At 40.9% G+C, this 1,085-nt stretch overlaps 1 protein-coding gene across 1 annotated transcript; it reads left to right on the top strand.

Annotated features, from left to right (window-relative positions):
- Positions 1 to 5: 5 nt before the first annotated feature.
- Positions 6 to 1,079, top strand: LOC106633049 (zinc finger protein 708-like; the record flags this gene model as incomplete). The annotated part of the gene is made up of 1 exon (XM_014331815.2): positions 6 to 1,079. A coding segment is annotated over one exon (564 nt), but the record flags the coding sequence as incomplete, so codon positions are not given.
- Between the last annotated feature and the right edge of the window lie 6 nt (positions 1,080 to 1,085).

Genomic DNA, 1,085 nt, shown 5'->3' with positions numbered 1-1,085 from the left:
CACACCAACTCATCCACACTGGAGAGAGACAGTTCAGCTGTGACGAGTGTGGAAAGTCTTTTACCCACTCTGGAAGGTTAAAAACACACCAACTCATTCACACTGGAGAGAGACCATTCAGCTGTGACGAGTGTGGAAAGTCTTTTACCCACTCTGGAAACATAAAAGCACACGAAGTCATCCACACTGGAGAGAGACAGTTCAGCTGTGGAGACTGTGGAAAGTCTTTTACCCACTCTCGAAACTTAAAAACACACCAACTCATCCACACTGGAGTTAAAGCGTACAGCTGTGATCAGTGTGGCAGAGCTTTTACTCACAGTAGCAACTTACAGAGTCATCTAGTTACCCACTCTGGAATTAAGGCATACAGCTGTGACATTTGTGGAAAAACCTTCAGCCGGATAGGGAGGCGAAATACACACCTACGCATTCACACCAGAAATGATGTGTACAGCTGTGAGCAGTGTGGCAAACAGTTTGCTACAAACACAGAGTTACGATGTCACATGTTTACCCACTCTGAGGAGAGACCTTATAAATGTGACCTGTGTGAGAAGACTTTTTAAATCTCCACGTTACCTGAGACGACACCAACAGATCCACACTAGAAAGACTTTCCAAGTGCAGTTGCTGTGAGGTATTTTTATTTTTATCTTGTGATTTTAGTCTGACTGTCTGAAACAACGGTTAGCAACATGTTAGCATTTCTGCTGCATGGAAAAGCAGCTCTGAGTGATTATTCAGATTTGAATTACAGTATTTTAGTGGTAGCAGTTGAGAATTACATTAATGTAATTGCAGTATTGTTTCTGTTATAGTTTTTGCAACACATTAAGCTGAGTATTATAAAGCAAACAGTAAATGGATGTTATTTTATGTCTTGTCTTTTCTTAGTCCTGGATGTTGACACAGATGATGTTTTGTTTTTTGTTTCAGGCTCCACAGAGTTCAGGTGGAGTCTTCTGTAAAGATCTGATGAGGCACCTATGAATGAAAATGTGCCTCTCGTTACATTTTAAGCTTTCTAAACTGTTCTACTGTAGTGTTTGTGTTGAGTGGTTAGCTTTGTTCCAGCAGTTTGA

Source organism: Haplochromis burtoni, unplaced genomic scaffold (genome assembly GCF_018398535.1).
Source record: "Haplochromis burtoni strain Fernald_Lab_line unplaced genomic scaffold, NCSU_Asbu1 Contig_7097, whole genome shotgun sequence".
Classification (NCBI taxonomy): Eukaryota; Metazoa; Chordata; class Actinopteri; order Cichliformes; family Cichlidae; genus Haplochromis; species Haplochromis burtoni.
Note: the sequence above shows the minus strand (reverse complement) of the source record. Positions and strands in the feature narration are given on the sequence as shown.